Raw genomic sequence first — 18,095 nt, 5'->3', positions numbered from 1 at the left:
CTCCTCCACCTCCACCCCCACCACCACGGCCACCACCTCCTCCACCTCCACCCCCACCACCACAGCCACCGCCTCCTCCACCTCCATCCGCACCAGCACAATGACCACCTCCTCCACCTCCACCCCGACCAGCACAGTGACCACCTCGCCCACCTCCACCCCCACCAGCACAGTGAACACCTCCCCGACCTCCACCCCCACCACCACAGCCACCACCTCCTCCACCCCCACCCCCACAGCCACCACCTCCTCCACCTCCACCCCCACCACCACAGCCACCACCTCCTCCACCTCCACCCCCACCTCCACCCCCACCAGCACAGAGACCACGTCCTCCACGTCCACCCCGACGCTGACAGCCACCACCTCCTCCACCCCCACCACCACAGCCACCACCTCCTCCACCTCCTCCCCCACCAGCACAGTGACCACCTCCCCAACCTCCACCCCCACAACCACAGCCACCACCTCCCCGACCTCCACCCCCACAACCACAGCCACCACCTCCTCCACCTCCACCCCCACCAGCACAGAGACCACGTCCTCCACGTCCACCCGCACCAGCACAGTGACGACCTCCCCTACCTCCACCCCCACCAGAACAGCAACCACCTCCTCCACCTCCACCCCGACCCCTACAGCCACCACCTCCTCCACCTCCACCCCCACCCCCACAGCCACCACTTCCTCGACCTCCACCCCCACCCCCACAGCCACCACCTCCCCCACCTCCACCCCGACCCCCACAGCCACGACCTACCCCACCTCCACCCCGACCACCACAGTGACCACCTCCTCCACCTCCACCACCACGGCCACGACCTCCTCCACCTCCACCCCCACCTCCACAGCCACCACCTCCTCCACCTCCACCCCCACCAGCACAGCGACCACCTCCTCCACCTCGACCCCCACCAGCACAGAGACCACGTCTTCCACGTCCACCCGCACGAGCACAGTGACGACCTCCCCTACCTCCACCCCCACCAGCACAGCAACCACCTCCTCCACCTCCACCCCGACCCCCACAGCCACGACCTCCTCCACCTCCACCCCAACCACCACAGCCACCACCTCCTATACCTCCACCCCCACCCCCACAGCCACCACCTCCTCCACCTCCACCCCCACCCCCACAGCCACCACCTCCTCCACCTCCACCCCCACCACCACAACCACCACCTCCTCCACCTCCAGCACAGTGACCACCTCCCCCACCTCCACCCGCACCAGCACAGCGACCACCTCCTCCACCTCCACCCCCACCAGCACACTGACCACCTCCTCCACCTCCACCCCGACCCCTACAGCCACCACCTCCTCCACCTCGACCCCCACCCCCACAGCCACCACCTCCTCCACCTCCACCCCCACCACCACAACCACCACCTCCTACACCTACAGCACAGTGACCACCTCCCCAACCTCCACCCCCTCCAGCACAGTGACCACCACCTCCACCCCCACCACCACAGCCACCACCTCCTCCACCTCCACCCCCACCTCCACCCCCACCAGCACAGCGATCACCTCCTCCACCTCCACCCCCACCACCACGGCCACCACCTCCTCCACCTCCACCCCCACCACCACAGCCATCACCTCCTCCAGCCCCACCACCACAGCCACGACCACCCCCACCTCCATCCCCACCAGCACAGCGACCACCTCCTCCACCTCGACCCCCACCAGCACAGTTACCACCTCCTCCACCTCCACCCCCACCACCACAGCCACCACCTCCCCCACCTCCACCTCCACCCCCACCAGCACAGTGACCACCTCCCCCACCTCCACCCCCACCACCACAGCCATCACCTCCTCCAGCCCCACCACCACAGCCACGACCACCCCCACCTCCATCCCCACCAGCACAGCGACCACCTCCTCCACCTCGACCCCCACCAGCACAGTTACCACCTCCTCCACCTCCACCCCCACCACCACAGCCACCACCCTCCCCACCTCCACCTCCACCCCCACCAGCACAGTGACCACCTCCCCCACCTCCACCCCCACCAGCACAGCCACCACCTCCTCCACCTCCACCCCCACCACCACAGCCACCACCTCCTCCACCTCCACCCCCACCACCACAGTGACCACCTCCCCCAACTCCACCCCCACCAGCACAGCCACCACCTCCTTCACCTCCACCCCCACCACCACAGCCACCACCTCCTCCACCTCCACCCCCACCACCACAGTGACCACCTCCTCCACCTCCACCCCCAACAGCACAGAGACCACGTCTTCCACGTCCACCCGCACGAGCACAGTGACGACCTCCCCTACCTCCACCCCCACCAGCACAGCAACCACCTCTTCCACCTCCACCCCGACCCCCACAGCCACGACCTCCTCCACCTCCACCCCCACCCCCACAGCCACCACCTCCTCCACCTCCACCCCGACCAGCACAGTGACCACCTCCCCCACCTCCACCCGCACCAGCACAGCGACCACCTCCTCCACCTCCACCCCCACCAGCACAGTGACCACCTCCTCCACCTCCACCCCGACCCCTACAGCCACCACCTCCTCCACCTCGACCCCCACCCCCACAGCCACCACCTCCTCCACCTCCACCCCCACCAGCACAGCGACCACCTCCTCCACCTCCACCCCCACCACCACAACCACCACCTCCTCCACCTCCACCCCCACCACCGCAACCACCACCTCCTCCACCTCCAGCACAGTGATCACCTCCCCCAACTCCACCACCTCCAGCACAGTGACCACCTCCCCAACCTCCACCCCCTCCAGCACAGTGACCACCACCTCCACCCCCACCACCACAGCGACCACCTCTTCCACCTCCACCCCCACCTCCACCCCCACCAGCACAGCGATCACCTCCTCCACCTCCACCCCCACCACCACGGCCACCACCTCCTCCACCTCCACCCCCACCACCACAGCCACCACCTCCTCCAGCCCCACCACCACAGCCACCACCACCCCCACCTCCATCCCCCACCAGCACAGCGACCACCCTCCTCCACCTCGACCCCCCACCAGCACAGTTACCAACTCCTCCACCTCCACCCCCACCACCACAGCCACCACCTCCTCCACCTCCACCCCCACCACCACAGTGACCACCTCCCCCACCTCCCACCCCCACCAGCACAGTGACCACCACCTCCACCCCCACCACCACAGCCACCACCTCCTCCACCTCCACCCCCACCAGCACAGCGATCACCTCCTCCACCTCCACCCCCACCACCACGGCCACCACCTCCTCCACCTCCACCCCCACCACCACAGCCACCACCTCCTCCAGCCCCACCACCCACAGCCACCCCCACCCCCACCTCCATCCCCCACCAGCACAGCGACCACCTCCTCCACCTCGACCCCCACCAGCACAGTTACCACCTCCTCCACCTCCACCCCCACCACCACAGCCACCACCTCCTCCACCTCCACCCCCACCACCACAGTGACCACATCCCGAACCTCCACCCCCACCACCACAGTGACCACCTCCCCCAACTCCACCCCCACCAGCACAGCGACCACCTCCCCCACCTCCACCCCCACCAGCACAGCCACCACCTCCTTCACCTCCACCACCACTACCACAGCCACCACCTCCTCCACCTCCACCCCCAACACCACAGTGACCACCTCCCCCACCTCCACCCCCAGCAGCACAGCGACGACCAGCTCCACCTCCACCCAAACCCCCACAGCCACCACCTCCTCCACCTCCACCTCCACCAGCACAGTGCCCACCTCCCCCACATCCACCCCCACCAGCACAGCCACCACCTCCTTCACCTCCACCCCCACCACCACAGCCACCACCTCCTCCACCTCCACCCCCACCACCACAGTGACCACCTCCCCCACCTCCACCCCCACCAGCACAACGACTACCTCCTCCACCTCCACCCCCACCAGCACAGAGACCACCTCCCCCACCTCCACCCCCACCAGCACAGCCACCACCTCCTTCACCTCCACCCCCACCACCACAGCCACCACCTCCTCCACCTCCACCCCCACCACCACAGTGACCACCTCCCCCACCTCCACCCCCACCAGCACAGCGACGACCACCTCCACCTCCACCCAGACCCCCACAGCCACCACCTCCTCCACCTCCTCCCCCACCAGCACAGTGACCACCTCCCCCACCTCCACGCCCACCAGCACAGCCACCACCTCCTTCACCTCCACCCCCACCACCACAGCCACCACCTCCTCCACCTCCACCCCCACCACCACAGTGACCACCTCCTCCACCTCCACCCCCTCCACCACAGCCACCACCTCCCCCACCTCCACCCCTATCAGCACAGTGACCACCTCCCCCACCTCAACCCCCACCACCACGGCCACCACCTCCTCCACCTCCACCCCAACCAGCACAGTGACCACCTCCCCGACCTCCACCCCCACCCCCACAGCCACCACCTCCTCCACCTCCACCCCGACCCCCACAGCCACCACCTCCTCCACCTCCACCCCCACCCCTACAGCCACCACCTCCTCCACCTCCACCCCCACCCCCACAGCCACCTCCTCCCCCACCTCCACATCCACCAGCACAGTGACCACCTCCTCCACCTCCACCCCCACCACCACGGCAACAGCCTCCTCCACCTCCACCCCCACACCCACAGCCACCACCTCCCCCACCTCCACCCCCACCCTCACAGCCACCACCTCCTCCACCTCCACCCCCACTAGCACAGCCACCACCTCCTTCACCTCCACCCCCACCACCACAGCCACCACCTCCTCCACCTCCACCCCCACAACCACAGTGACCACCTCCCCCACCTCCACCCCCACCAGCACAGCGACCACCTCCCCCACCCCCACCTCCACAGCCACCACCACAGCCACCACCTCCTCCACCTCCACCCCCACCCCCACAGCCACCACCTCCACCACCTCCACGCCCACCAGCACAGCCACCACTTCCCCCACCTCCACCCCCACGAGCACAGTGACCAACTCCTCCACCTCCACCCGCACCACCACAGTGACCACCTCCCCCACCTCCACAGCCACCACCTCCTCCACCTCCAGCCCCACCACCACTGCCACCACCTCCTCCACCTCCACCCCCACCACCACAGCCACCACCTCCCCCACCTCCACCCCCACCTCCACAGCCACCACCTCCTCCACCTCCAGCCCCACCACCACAGCCACCACCCCCTCCACCTCCACCCCCACCAGCACAGTGACCACCTCCTCCACCTCCACCCCCACCAGCACAGTGACCACCTCCCCCACCTCCACCCCCACCTCCAGAGCCACCACCTCCTCCACCTCCACCACCACAGCCACCACCTCCTCCACCTCCACCCCCACCAGCACAGCCACCACCTCCTCCACCTCCACCCCCACAACCACAGTGACCACCTCCCCCACCTCCACCCCCACCCCCACAGCCACCACCTCCTCCACCTCCACCCCCACCCCCACAGCCACCACCTCCCCCACCTCCACATCCACCAGCACAGTGACCACCTCCTCCACCTCCACCCCCACCAGCACAGCCACCACCTCCCCGAACTCCACCCCCACCAGCACAGTGACCACCTCCTCCACCTCCACCCCCACCCCGACAGCCATCACCTCCCCCACCTCCACCCCGACCAGCACAGTCACCACCTCACCCACCTCCACCCCCACCACCACAGCCACCACCTCCCCCACCTCCACCCCGACAAGCACAGTGACCACCTCCTCCACCTCCACCACCACCACCACAGCCACCACCTCCTCCACCTCCACCCCCACCAGCACAGTGACCACCTCCCCCACCTCCACCCCCACCACCACGGGCACGACCTCCTCCACCTCCACCCCCACCAGCACAGCCACCACCTCCCCCACCTCCACCCCCACCACCACAGGCACCACCTCCTCAACATCCACCCCCACCACCACAGTGACCACCTCCTCCACCTCCACCCCCACCACCACAGTGACCACCTCCTCCACCTCCACCCTCACCACCACAGCTACCACCTCCTCCACCTCCACCCCCACCACCACAGTGACCACCTCTTCCACCTCCACCCCCACCAGCACAGTGCCCACCTCCCCCACCTCCACCCCGCCCACCACAGTGACCACCTCCCCCACCTCCACCCCCACCACCACAGCCACCACCTCCTCCACCTCCACCCCCACCTCCACAGCCACCACCTCCTCCACCTCCACCCCCACCCCCACAGCCACCACCTCCCCCACCTCCACATCCACCAGCACAGTGACCACCTCCTCCACCTCCACCCCCACCAGCACAGCCACCACCTCCCCGAACTCCACCCCCACCAGCACAGTGACCACCTCCTCCACCTCCACCCCCACCCCGACAGCCATCACCTCCCCCACCTCCACCCCGACCAGCACAGTCACCACCTCACCCACCTCCACCCCCACCACCACAGCCACCACCTCCCCCACCTCCACCCCGACAAGCACAGTGACCACCTCCTCCACCTCCACCACCACCACCACAGCCACCACCTCCTCCACCTCCACCCCCACCAGCACAGTGACCACCTCCCCCACCTCCACCCCCACCACCACGGGCACGACCTCCTCCACCTCCACCCCCACCAGCACAGCCACCACCTCCCCCACCTCCACCCCCACCACCACAGGCACCACCTCCTCAACATCCACCCCCACCACCACAGTGACCACCTCCTCCACCTCCACCCTCACCACCACAGCCACCACCTCCTCCACCTCCACCCCCACCACCACAGTGACCACCTCTTCCACCTCCACCCCCACCAGCACAGTGCCCACCTCCCCCACCTCCACCCCGCCCACCACAGTGACCACCTCCCCCACCTCCACCCCCACCGCCACAGCCACCACCTCCTCCACCTCCACCCCCCCCACCACCGCCACCACCTCCTCCACCTCCACCCCCACCTCCACAGCCACCACCTCCTCCACCTCCACCCCCACCCCCACAGCCACGACCTCCTCCACCTCCTCCCCCACCCCCACAGCCACCACCTCCTCCACCTCCACCCCCACCACCACCGCCACCACCTCCTCCACCTCCACCCCCACCTCCACAGCCACCACCTCCTCCACCTCCACTCCCACCCCCACAGCCACCACCTCCCCGACCTCCACCCCCACTCCCACAGCCAGCACTTCCTCCACCTCCACCCCCACCACCACCGCCACCACCTCCTCCACCTCCACCCCCACCTCCACAGCCACCACCTCCTCCACCTCCACTCCCACCCCGACAGCCACCACTTCCCCGACCTCCACCCCCACCCCCACAGCCACCACCTCCTCCACCTCCACCCCCACCCCCACCGCCACCTCCACCCCCACCTCCACAGCCACCACCTCCTCTACCTCCACCCCCACCCCCACAGCCACGACCTCCTCCACCTCCACCCCCACCACCACAGTGACCCCCTCCTCCACCTCCACCCCCACCACCACAGTGACCCCCTCCTCCACCTCCACCCCCACCACCACAGCCACCACCTCCTGCACCTCCACTCCCACCCCCACAGCCACCACCTCCCCGACCTCCACCCCCACCCCCACAGCCACCACCTCCTCCACCTCCACCCCCACCACCACCGCCACCACCTCCTCCACCTCCACCCCCACCCCCACAGCCACCACCTCCTCCACCTCCACCCCCACCACCACAGTGACCACCTCACCCACTTCCACCCCCACCCTCACAGCCACCACCTCCTCCACCTCCACCCCCACCAGCAGAGTGACCACCTCCTCCACCTCCACCCCCAGCACCACAGTGACCACCTCCCCCAGCTCCACCCCCACCGCCACAGCCACCACCTCCTCCACCTCCACCCCCACCACCACTGCCACCACCTCCTCCACCTCCACCCCCACCACCACCGCCACCACCTCCTCCACCTCCACCCCCACCCCCACAGCCACCACCTCCCCCAGCTCCACCCCCACCCCCACAGCCACCACCTCCCCCACCTCCACCCCTACCACTACAGCCACCACCTCCTCCACCCTCACCAGCACAGTGACCACCTCCCCCACCTCCACCCTCACCACCACGGCCACCACCTCCTCCACCTCAACCCCCACCCCGACAGCCACCACCTCCTCCACCTCCACCCCCACCCCCACAGCCACCACCTCCTCCACCTCCACCCCCACCCCCACAGCCACCACGTCCTCCACCTCCACCCCCAACCCCACAGCCACCACCTCCTCCACCTCCACCCCCACCCAGACAGCCACCACCTCCTCCACCTCCACCCCCACCACCACAGCCACCACCTCCTCCACCTCCACCCCCACAACCACAGCCACCACCTCCTCCACCTCCACCCCCACCACCACGGCCACCACCACAGCCACCACCTCCTCCACCTCCACCCCGACCAGCACCGTGACCACCTCCTCCACCTCCACCCCCACCCCCACAGCCACCACCTCCTTCACCTCCACCCCCACAGGCACGGCCACCACCTCCCCCACCCCCACCTCCACAGCCACCACCTCCTCCACCGCCACCCCCACCACCACGGCCACCACCTCCTCCACCTCCACCCCCACCAGCACAGTGACCACCTCCCCCACCTCCACCCCCACAGCCACCACCTCCTCCACCTCCACCCCGACCCCCACAGCCACCACCTCCTCCACCTCAACCCCCACCCCTACAGCCGCCACCTCCTCCACCTCCACCCCCACCACCACATCCACCACCTCCTCCATCTCCACCCCCACAGCCACAGCCACCACCTCCCCAACCTCCACCCCCTCCAGCACAGCCACCACCTCCCCCACCCCCACCAGCACAGTCACCACCTCCTCCACCTCCACCCCCACAGGCACGGCCACCACCTTCGCCACCCCCACCATCACAGCCTCCACCTCCTCCACCTCCACCCCCACCCCCACAGCCACCACCTCCTTCACCTCCACCCCCACAGGCACGGCCACCACCTCCCCCACCCCCACCTCCACAGCCACCACCTCCTCCACCTCCACCCCCACCACCACGGCCACCACCTCCTCCACCTCCACCCCCACCAGCACAGTGACCACCTCCCCCACCTCCACCCCCACAGCCACCACCTCCTCCACCTCCACCCCGACCCCCACAGCCACTACCTCCTCCACCTCAACCCCCACCCCTACAGCCGCCACCTCCTCCACCTCCACCCCCACCACCACATCCACCACCTCCTCCATCTCCACCCCCACAGCCACAGCCACCACCTCCCCAACCTCCACCCCCTCCAGCACAGCCACCACCTCCCCCACCCCGACCAGCACAGTCACCACCTCCTCCACCTCCACCCCCACAGGCACGGCCACCACCTTCGCCACCCCCACCATCACAGCCTCCACCTCCTCCACCTCCATCCCGACCCCCACAGCCACCACCTCCCCCACATCCACCCCCACAGGCACGGCCACCACCTCCTCCACCTCAACCCCCACCCCCACAGCCACCACCTCCTCCACCTCCACCCCCACAGGCACGGCCACAAGCTCCCCCACCCCAACCTCCACAGCCACCACCTCGTCCACCTCCACCCCCACCAGCACAACCACCACCTCCTCCACCTCCACCCCCACAGGCACGGCTACCACCTCCCCCACCTCCACCCCCACCGGCACAGTGACCACCTCCCCCACCTGCACCCCCACCGGCACAGTGACCACCTCCCCCACCTCCACCCCCACCAGCACAGTGACCACCTCCCCCACCTCCACCCCCACCAGCACAACCACCACCTCCTCCACCTCCACCCCCACAGGCACGGCTACCACCTCCCCCACCTCCACCCCCACCGGCACAGTGAGCACCTCCCCCACCTCCACCCCCACCCCTACCGGCACGGCTACCACCTCTTCCACCTCCACCCCCGCCGGCACAACCACCACGTCCCCCACCTCCACCCCCACCCCCATTGGCACAACCACCACCTCCCCCACCTCCACCCCCACCCCCACCGGCACGGCTACCACCTCTCCCACCTCCACCCCCGTCGGCACCACCACCACCTCACCCACCTCCACTCCCACCCCCATTGGCACAACCACCACCTCCCCCACCTCCACTCCCACCCCCACCGGCACAACCACCACCTCCCCCACTCCCACCCCCACTGGTGCAACCACCACCTCCTCCACCCCCACCCTCACCGGCGCAACCACCACCTCCTCCAGCTCCACCCCCACCCCCACCGGCACAACCACCACCTCCCCCACTCCCACCCCCACCGGCTCAACCACCCCCTCCCCCCCTACCATTAGCCCGACAACCCCTATCTGCATAGTGACCCCACCGTCCACATGGCTGTCCACTACCCCAAGCAGCGCATGTCCTGTCACGTCTACCTGTGTCGTCCCAACTCCGTGCGTTGTTCCTACTCAGGACTGGAGTACCCCAAACTGGGGCAGCACTACCCCAGGTGAGTGTTCACACTGCTTCTGGATTGGGCTATTACTGATGTCAGCTTGTTTTATATTGTGTAGTCACTGTACAACCATCGAAGTCCCCAGCGCCATTTCTAACTCTTGTAAATATGCAGTCACCCTTTACCAGTCTGCAACCAGTTTAACCGCTTGCTTGTTTCACCCCATTGTATCTCCTCATCAATTAACATTGAATAGGGCTGGTAAAAAAATTCTATGAAAAGAGATATTTTCTGGCCGAAAAGTTTAATTTTTACAGAAATTTTTCGACCAGCTCTTTAGCTGCCTACAGTTCAAGCCACACAAATTCAACCTGGATATTTGGCACAAATGTTTAACAATTAGGTTAATGAGGCATTGAACCAATCTCCCAAGAGCAGTGGTGGAGTCCCGGTCTGTTGACGCTGTCCAGTTCAGTTTGGATCCCGTTGTAGAAGGTGCATTAATCCAAGGTGAAATGCTCTGGCCTCTTTTATACAGGTCGTCAGACCAGATGCTGAAGGTCCCTTTTGAGGCCCAATGGGCTGAGTAATTTCATTTACACCGGGGTAAAACTGGAAGTGAATTTCTCCAATTTCAGAGCTGCTACACTGCTGTAATTGAGATCAGATCCCAACCCTGAGTTTAAGACCCTGTAAATGCTATAGAAATTTCACTGGTGTAAGCAGATTAGTGTAGTGGACTTGGTGCAGATTCCTAATGTAGATGCACTTCACCCAAACAAGACCCAAATACCTTACACGGGGTCAAATATCTTTTGTGTATAGAAGCCTAAGGAGTCTGACCCTGAGCAAGGAGAGTGAGGCCTACTAGTTAGAGGGGGCCCTGGGAGCCAGGAGTCCTGGGTTCTCTCCCCGGCTCTGGGAGGGGAGTGGGGGCTGGTGGGTTAGAGCAGGGGCACTGGAGCCAGGACTCCTGGGTTCTCTCCCCGGCTCTGGGAGGGGAGTGGGGGCTGGTGGTTAGAGCAGGGGGGGCTGGGAGCCAGGACTCCTGGGTTCTCTCCCCGGCTCTGGGAGGGGAGGGGAATGGAGTCTGGTGGGTTAGAGCAGTCGGGCTGGGACCCCCGTCTCTGGGAGGAGGTGTGTGTCTCTGAGATAGCCATTGGGAGACTATCCTGGCTCTCACTAACAATGTTTATGGATGTTTGTCCCTTTCAGTTTCCTGCCAGAATGGCGGCACGTACAATGGGATCGAGTGCATCTGCCAGCCTGGTTTCTCCGGTCCTCTGTGTGCCTCTGTAGACCCCAGCAAGGCCTGCCAGAATGGCAGCACTCCCATTGGCACCAAATGCATCTGCCCACCGGGTCACTATGGTGAACTGTGTGAATTCTATAATGCCTCCAGCGACTGCCAGAATGGGGGCACTCCGGTGGGAATCGAGTGCCTCTGCCCACCTGTGCACGACGGCCCCCGGTGTGAATTGAATATCAGCACCACCGGCTCCACCACTACCAGGCCTCCTGTCACTTCCACCTCAAGCACTGTGTCCCCTCCCACCACATCCCAGAAAACCACCACAACCACCACTCCACGTAGCACCACAACCACCACTCCACGTAGCACCACCACCACCACCCAAAGTACAACTACGCAGGGTGCCACCCCCATCTGCCTGAATGGGGGAACCTGGATGAATGGTGGATGCCAATGCACGTCCAGTTTCCAGGGACCAAAGTGTGAATACGCCGCAGAAGTCATCGAGGTCAAAGCCGGTAATGAAAACCTGTGTAAATCGATCCCTGTGTCTGGGGCCTAGACTCTCCCAATAGATTCATAGATTCCAAGTGTCACGGCCGGGACATGGGTGGCCAGACCCAGCCACAGTCAGGGGACAGGAGCCCAGAATCAGCTGGGTCAAGATAACAGGGGTGAGAGGCAACAGACAAACAGGAGCTCGGGAACCACAAATCAGAGGACAGGAGTCAATCTGGGTTGGAAATTAAGCCAGGAGAGCAGGAGCAGGGTTGGTATGTGGCTGCTCCTGTGAACACTGTGGGGCTGGGTTTGAGAGCCATGGGTCATGACATCAAAGCCAGATGGGACCATTGTGACCATCTAGTCCAACCTCCTGTATAACCCAGGCCGGAGACCTGCCCCACAGTAATTCCAAGAGCAGATCTGTTAGGCAAACATCCCCTCTTGATTTTAAAATTGCCACTGATGGAGAACCCACCATGACCCTGGAGAAATGGTTCCCATGATTAATGACTCTCACTGTTAAAAATTGACACCTTATATCCAAGCCAAATTTGTCTGGCTTCAACTTACAGCCCTAGGACGGGTTAGACCTGCCTCTGCTACACTGAAGAGCCCATTGTTAAATATTTGCTCCCTGCGCCAGTACTTACAGATTGGGATCAGTCACCCCTTCACCTTTTTTCTAAGATAAATAGACTGAGCTCCTGGAGTTTCTCACACTAAGGCAGGTTTTCAAGCACTCCATGAGACCCTTGGAAACCCGAGCGGGGAAGTCCCCTCTGGCCCATGAGCCAGGATGACTGATCCCATCCAGGAACACCGTTAGCATCCAAGGGGGTCATGTGGCTGGGGCTGTGAGCCGGAACCCAGTAAGGCAGCAGGGCTGGCTTGTGGGAAATTGGGGTCTTTAATCCTGGAGTGCTAACCTAGCAGGCCTGGCCAGGTGGGACAACACCGCCCTCCCCCAGCCCAGGAACAGAACCGGGAAGAAACATGTTCAGCTGCAGGATGGTGGGTAGTGTAATGACAAGTGTCCCTCCTTGCTGGCCCCCTCTGGCTAGATAATGAATGATGCCAAGTTAAAGAAGTATGGGCTGGATGAATGGACTGTAAGGTGGATAGAAAGCTGGCTAGATCGTCGGGCTCAACGGGTAGTGATCAATGGCTCCATGTCTAGTTGGCAGCCGGTTTCAAGCGGAGTAGTGCCCCAAGGGTCGGTCCTGGGGCCGGTTTTGTTTAATATCTTTATTAATGATCTGGAGGATGGTGTGGACTGCACTCTCAGCAAGTTTGCAGATGACACTAAACTGGGAGGCGTGGTAGATACACTAGAGGGTAGGGATCAGATAAAGAAGGACCTAGACAAATTAGAGGATTGGGCCAAAAAAAACCTGATGAGGTTCAACCAGGACAAGTGCAGAGTCCTGCACTTAGGACGGAAGAATCCCATGCACTGCTACAGACTAGGGACCGAATGGCTATGTAGCAGTTCTGCAGAAAAGGACCTAGGGGTCACAGTGGACGAGAAGCTGGATATGAGTCAACAGTGTGCTCTTGTTGCCAAGAAGGCTAACAGCATTTTGGGCTGTATAAGTAGGGGCATTGCCAGCAGATCGAGGAATGTGATCGTTCCCCTTTATTCGACATAGGTGAGGCCTCATCTGGAATACTGTGTCCAGTTTTGGTCCCCACACTACAAGAAGGATGTGGAAAAATTGGAAAGAGTCCAGCGGAGGGCAACAAAAATGATTAGGGGTCTGGAGCACATGACTTATGAGGAGAGGCTGAGGGAACCGGGTTTGTTTAGTCTCCAGAAGAGAAGAATGAGGGGGGATTTGATACCTGCTTTCAGCTACCTGAAAGGGGGTTCCAAAGAGGATGGATCTAGACTGTTCTCAGTGGTGGCAGACGACAGAACAAGGAGCAATGGTCTCAAGTTGCAGTGGGGGAGGTTTAGGTTGGATATTAGGAAACACTTTTTCACTAGGAGGTGGTGAAGCACTGGAATGGGTTACCTGGGGAGGTGGTGGAGTCTCCTTCCTTAGAGGTTTTTAAGGTCAGGCTTGACAAAGCCCTGGCTGGGATGATTTAGTTGGGGATTGGTCCTGCTTTGAGCAGGGGGTTGGACTAGATACCTCCTGAGGTCCCTTCCAACCCTGATATGCTATGATTCTATGTGATGGGTTCTGAAGGGCAGTAGAGTCCTTTCCCCTCGCCCTGGATTCAGGGGGTCCTGGGATGTGAGCATCAGGAGAGCTAACAAGGACCCCTGGGGGAAAAAGGCAATTCCCCTCTGCCATTCCCACAGCAGCTGCCAATTTTCACCATGCTTCTTTCCCCCCCTCACACCCATGCCCCGATGAAGAGGTGAACGTCACCATGGACGTGAAGCTACAGATCACCAGCCGTAATTTCACCCTTGAGCTGGCGGACAACACAACTGAACAGTACAAACAGTTTACCTTGGACTTCAAACTGCAGGTGGGACCCAGAGGAGCGACCAGGAAGGGGGAGTTAGTGAGAGAAAGGCCCCCAGAGAGGGGGGGATGGGGTGGGAGGTCAGGGAGAAGTGGGGGGACTTCCCAAGAGAGGCGTGAGATCGGGGGATTGTCCCCCAAGGGAAGGGCTGGGAGGCCCATTGCTGGAGACTTTGGGAGCTAGGACTGGGCACAACACTGGGGAATGGGACAATCCCAGCCCACCAAAAGGGAATAGACTTTAATGGGTCTTTCCTAGTGTCACGGAGTGTGGGGGAGTCAGGGTCCTGCACCCCGCTCTTCCTGCGATTCACCATGACTCTCAGCCAGCCAGTAAAACAAAAGGTTTATTAGATGACAGGAACACAGTCCAAAGCAGAGCTTGTAGGTACAACCAGGACCCCTCAGCCAGATCCCTCTAAGGGGCAGGGAGCTTAGACCCCAACCCTGGGGGTTCCCTCCTTTTCCCCAGCCCGATTCAAACTTAAACTCCCTCCAGACATCTCCCCCAGCCTCCCCCCGGCTCCTCCCCCAGTCTTTTTCCAGTTTCCCAGGCAAAGGTGTCACCTGGCCCCCTCCCCCTCCCGGCTGAGGTTACAGGCTCAGGTATCATCCCTCAAGTAAAGTTGCGCCCTGCTATCCCATCGCCCATGCAGACAGTCCCAGTAAAACTAGACACATTCCCAGGTCAATCCACCCCACTCCCTACTGTGTCATACCCAGTACTGAGCACTGGTTTCCTTGGAAGCGTCCAGGTGGGAGCACATTCACTGCTTAGGTATCATGGCTGGGAACCTCACCAGCCCCCTGGGCTCGCCAGGCCCCATCTCAATGGGTTGGGGAGGTTTAGGGCAGCCCCTGCAGGTGACATGTGCACTATTCCCTTCCAGATGAGATTCGTTTACAGCAACGTCCTGGGGTACAAAGACGTGGAGATCCTGAAACTGACGTGAGTATCAGGAACACCCCGGAACTTGGTACCCCCAAAGCTCTGACAACAACCTGAGCTCCACCCACAAGCCATGACCCATCCCTGTGAGACTCCTAAAGGAGACCCCGCCCGCAGTAGGCATGCGTGTGTCTGTCTTGGTTGTGTGGTTGGCTCTTTAGCACCAGCGGTTCACCAGTGTTCAGAGCCTTTCCGGGCTGCGTCTGTTAGGAGGAGACATTGGTGCTACGGGTCAGGTCTGTTCTTGGTGCAATCCTGTTTATCTACCAAGAAAAAAAATGTCCACCCAGTCCAGTTTCCCTGAACACAGCAGCATGTATTTCTCTTGCTCAGAAATCCTCACATCTACCACTCCTGCGGGCTCTGTGCCCAAAGAGCGCTGTCTCTCTCTCTGTCTTCTCAGGGCCAACTCACGACTGCCTCTCCTGGCACTCACTGCCTGCAAATCAATATCCTAGCTCCTGCCTTTGCAACCAGGGAAACCCCCCACTCAGCCCACGTGGCTTAGTGGCAGTGTGCCATGGGCAGTAGCCTCCATTGTTTGTAGCTCTCTCTGCTGCATAATCGGACTTAATTGCTCATTCCACTGACTCTGAAAGAGGGTAGTTGAAACAGCCATTGCCTTTAATGAGGTTTGTGATGGTCGCTGGATCTCAGAGCCCCCTCCAGGCAGCTGGTGGCACCTTTCAGCTCAGTATGTTCAGCATGAACAATATTTATCCATCCTTGTCCGTCCTTCCCTGTCTGGAAACAATTAACAGTGTTGTTGTTGAAAGGTGGGTCCTTTTGAATGTCATGCTGATCGACACCCACTTCTGGGATGGGAGTGTCATTAGGTTCAGTTCTGGCATCCGCATTTTCAAAAGGAAGTTGAAAAATTGGAGACGGTGCAGAGAAAAGCCACAGAAATGATTTTAAGGGCTGACAGTGAGAGACTTGGATCAAGCTCCATTTAGTTGATCAGTAAAACGATCCAGAGGTAGCCTATGGTGGCTAAGTACCTCCGTGGGGAGCAGAGTTCTCTGATTTAACAGCGAAAGGCAGCACAAGAATCAAGTTAAAGCCAGATAAATTCAACTTAGAAATAAGGCAAAATGTTTTCCAAGTGATGATGATTAACAAACGCCAAAGGAAAGTGGTGGTGGCTTTTCCATCTCTTCCTGTCTTCGGATGGCCGCCTCTCTGGAAGGTGCTTTATCCAAACACAAGTTATTGAGCCGGTACGTTTCTCCAGCCTGGGTTACACAGAAGGTCGGATGAGATGAGTCACTGATCATATATTAATCAAATTCAATGGGCATTGGTGCCTCACCCCTCTGTGTCTGGGTGACAATCTCCGTGCACATGCTCTGCGTTGGGCATGTGAGCGGACGCCCCAGGAAGGAGGGACATGCTGACCCAAGGTGGGTTTGTTCCTTCAGGCAGGGCAGCATCGTGGTGGATCACATTGTCATCCTGGCTTTACCTGTCACCGAGGAACTCAACACAAACTTTGAGAAAGTGGCTGGGCAGCTGAAGATGCAGATAGAGACGGCGGCTGAGAACCAGAACTGCGACGGCAGCTCCTGTGAGTCTCTGTGCGGTGAGGGCAAGGGAGGGCTGGGCAGAGAAGGGACAGATCCATGGACCTGGGAGGAAGATTCTTCATAGCTCCACCCCCAATCTCTGCCATGGGGGCTGGAGACTGGATAGATAGATAGATAGATAGATAGATAGATAGATAGATAGATAGATAGATAGATAGATAGATAGATAGATAGATAGATAGATAGATAGATAGATAGATAGATGGGAATGTGTATGGGGTTGAATGGAGAGGATGGGAAGAGGATGGGGGATGGAGGAAGGGAGGAATGGATGGAGGGGTGTTTGTGGGAAGGGGGGATGGATGGAGGGGTTTTTGTGCAGATGGATGGAGGGGTGTTTGTGGGGATGGAGAGATGGATGGAGGGGTGTCTGTGGGGATGGATGGAGGATGAAGGGATGGATGGAGGGTTGTTTGTGGGGATGGATGGAGGATGGAAGGGTGTTTGTGAGGCGGGAGGGAGAGTGTGTGTGTGGGAAGAGATGGGTGGATGGAGGGGTGTTTGTGAGGAGGGATGGAAGGTGGGTGGAGGAGTGCTTGTGGGGATGGATGGATGGATGGAGGGTGTGTGTGGAAAGCAAGGGATGGAGGGAGGGGTGTTTGTGGGGATGGTGGACGCTGAGGGATAGGTGGAGGGTATGTGTGGGAAGGGAGGGAGGGATGGAGGGGTGTTTGTGGGGATGGATGGTGGATGGAAGGATGGAGGGGTGCTTGTGGGGATGGATGGAGGGGTGTTTGTGGGAATGGATGGTGGATGGAGGGTTGTTTGTGGGGATGGAGGGATGGAGACATGGCTAGAGGGTGTGTGTGGGAAGGGAGGGAGGGATGGATGGAGGAGTGTTTGTGGGGATGGATGGAGGGCTGTGGGGGGATGGATGGAAAGAAAAGCATTGACCTCTGTGATTTCAGTGGTTGGCCCAAGGTCGCAGAGAACAGCTTTCTC

General features: G+C 61.8%; 4 protein-coding genes across 4 annotated transcripts in view; all 4 read left to right on the top strand.

Annotated features, from left to right (window-relative positions):
* The window catches only part of LOC135976028 (mucin-2-like), a 48,811-nt gene extending 48,707 nt beyond the window's left edge, over positions 1 to 104 (top strand). The window contains exon 13 of the mRNA XM_065570374.1: positions 66 to 104. Coding sequence (XP_065426446.1) covers positions 66 to 104 — 39 coding nt within the window. The remainder of the gene's footprint in view (positions 1 to 65) is intronic.
* The window catches only part of RNASEK (ribonuclease K), a 321,727-nt gene that overhangs the window by 291,980 nt on the left and 11,652 nt on the right, over positions 1 to 18,095 (top strand). The window lies entirely within an intron of this gene.
* On the top strand, positions 101 to 4,039 carry MUC3A (mucin 3A, cell surface associated; the record flags this gene model as incomplete). The annotated part of the gene is made up of 4 exons (XM_065570373.1): positions 101 to 419; positions 462 to 2,975; positions 3,121 to 3,269; positions 3,476 to 4,039. Coding segments are annotated over exons 1-4 (3,546 nt in total), but the record flags the coding sequence as incomplete, so codon positions are not given.
* Positions 4,895 to 17,217, top strand: LOC135976026 (mucin-2-like; the record flags this gene model as incomplete). The annotated part of the gene is made up of 6 exons (XM_065570372.1): positions 4,895 to 8,029; positions 10,282 to 10,439; positions 11,692 to 12,155; positions 14,507 to 14,622; positions 15,509 to 15,567; positions 16,989 to 17,217. Coding segments are annotated over 6 exons (4,161 nt in total), but the record flags the coding sequence as incomplete, so codon positions are not given.

The sequence above is a fragment of the Chrysemys picta genome, chromosome 16, assembly GCF_011386835.1.
Source record: "Chrysemys picta bellii isolate R12L10 chromosome 16, ASM1138683v2, whole genome shotgun sequence".
Lineage (NCBI taxonomy): Eukaryota > Metazoa > Chordata > Testudines > Emydidae > Chrysemys > Chrysemys picta.
The sequence above is the reverse complement of the archived record's forward strand: the minus strand, read 5'-3'. Positions and strand labels throughout refer to the sequence as shown.